This window comes from Aplysia californica, unplaced genomic scaffold, assembly GCF_000002075.1.
Source record: "Aplysia californica isolate F4 #8 unplaced genomic scaffold, AplCal3.0 scaffold01601, whole genome shotgun sequence".
Classification (NCBI taxonomy): domain Eukaryota; kingdom Metazoa; phylum Mollusca; class Gastropoda; order Aplysiida; family Aplysiidae; genus Aplysia; species Aplysia californica.
In genome coordinates this window covers 7,135-8,561 of record NW_004798871.1, presented here as the reverse complement: position 1 = coordinate 8,561, position 1,427 = coordinate 7,135, and the positions used below count along the sequence as shown (strand labels likewise).

Sequence of the window (1,427 nt, the reverse complement as noted above, 5' to 3'; positions counted from 1 at the left end):
TCTTGTAACAGCTCTATTCTCCGGCACTTATATGACCTTATTGTGTTGCAAGTGCAATGAAACTCTTACGAAAACTAAACTGACTGTGGCTGTGAACGGTCATAAAAAGAACCCACCATTCAGTGGCACCCTCCACACACCCACAAAGCACCAAAAAAGCCAACATGTACATTTTTGGACCGTCACTCGGTACTCCCCCCCCCCTCTCTCCCCCCGGCCCCTGAAACACTACGTCAGATTTTGCTGTCCCTCTCCATCGGCGGCCATTTCCTCCGGCGGTTTGTTCAGTTTGAGCAGCTCGTTGACCAATCCAGCCAGGGCGTAGTTATTGTGTGCCGTCAAAAACTGGACAAACTTGCGATCTGAAACAGATAAAATTGACACGTAATCCATGCGTACGTCAAAAACTGGACAAATTTGCGATCTGAAACAGACAAAGTTGACACGTAATCCATGCGTACGTCAAAAACTGGACAAACTTGCGATCTGAAACAGACAAAATTGACACATGGTCACTTTTAAGCACAAGGGGGCTATCCCCAAAAACGTTATTTAGAGAAAATCGAAGGTAAAGTTTTTGCCCCTTGTTCAGTTTCTTTAAAAGACAAGGAGAGTTTTCTCTATTACCAAACAAATATACACACCAATGAAACCAAACTTCTCCTATAAGTAGGGCAATGCCCAATTTTGGTGTAGGACAAGATTTCTGGAAACCTCCGAAATCTGGGTTAACCCGCTTGTCCTTAAAAGCGACCGTATAACCCTTTAGTACATTTTTCACATCGATGCTGAAGGGTTTGCTCCTTCTTTCCAGTCAAACATCTGTCGTCCTGATCTCTCCTCCTTTCCTATCAAACATCTATCGTCCTGATCTCTCCTCCTTTTTTGTGTTTGTTACTCTCTTGTAACACATCTATTCTTCGGCACGTATATGACCTCATTGTGTTGCAAGTGTCGTAAAACACTAAAACTAAAAACACAAAGACACACTCACAGTCACACAAAATCCGACTCACCATTAAGCAGGCTGAGGAAACTGTACAACTCCATCAGACAGCCCTGACTTTGACCCCTCTCCTCCTCGGCCGTCAGCCGGTGATGGGCAGTGGTCAGGTGTCGCTCCAGACTGGGACTCAGCCCGCGGAAACCTGACAAGAGGAGCAACTGTTGAGCCCACAAGTTGGGCCGGCCGTGGAGGCTTGTCTGAGAACAAAATGAGCTGTCAGTCAAAAGTTCATAAAAGTTACAGTGGAGAGAGATTTCTTACAACTTACAGCTGGGACATTGGACTCTCACTATGAACAAGGAAAAATCTGGATTATAACCCTTCTGTACGTCTTGTTTTACTATCGCATCCATACGACGTGGGGAACTCTGTGCCACCACTTAACCCTACCCGTACGTCTTGTTTTACTATCGTATCCATA

At 45.2% G+C, this 1,427-nt stretch overlaps 1 protein-coding gene across 1 annotated transcript in view; it reads right to left on the bottom strand.

Moving 5' to 3' along the window:
- Positions 1-202: 202 nt before the first annotated feature.
- Positions 203-1,427, bottom strand: part of LOC101846555 — a gene marked incomplete at its 5' end in the record, with an annotated part of 8,014 nt that continues 6,789 nt past the window's right edge. The window contains 2 exon segments of the mRNA XM_013090866.2: positions 203-362; positions 1,017-1,203. Of these exon segments, the coding sequence (XP_012946320.2) occupies positions 229-362; positions 1,017-1,203 (321 nt within the window).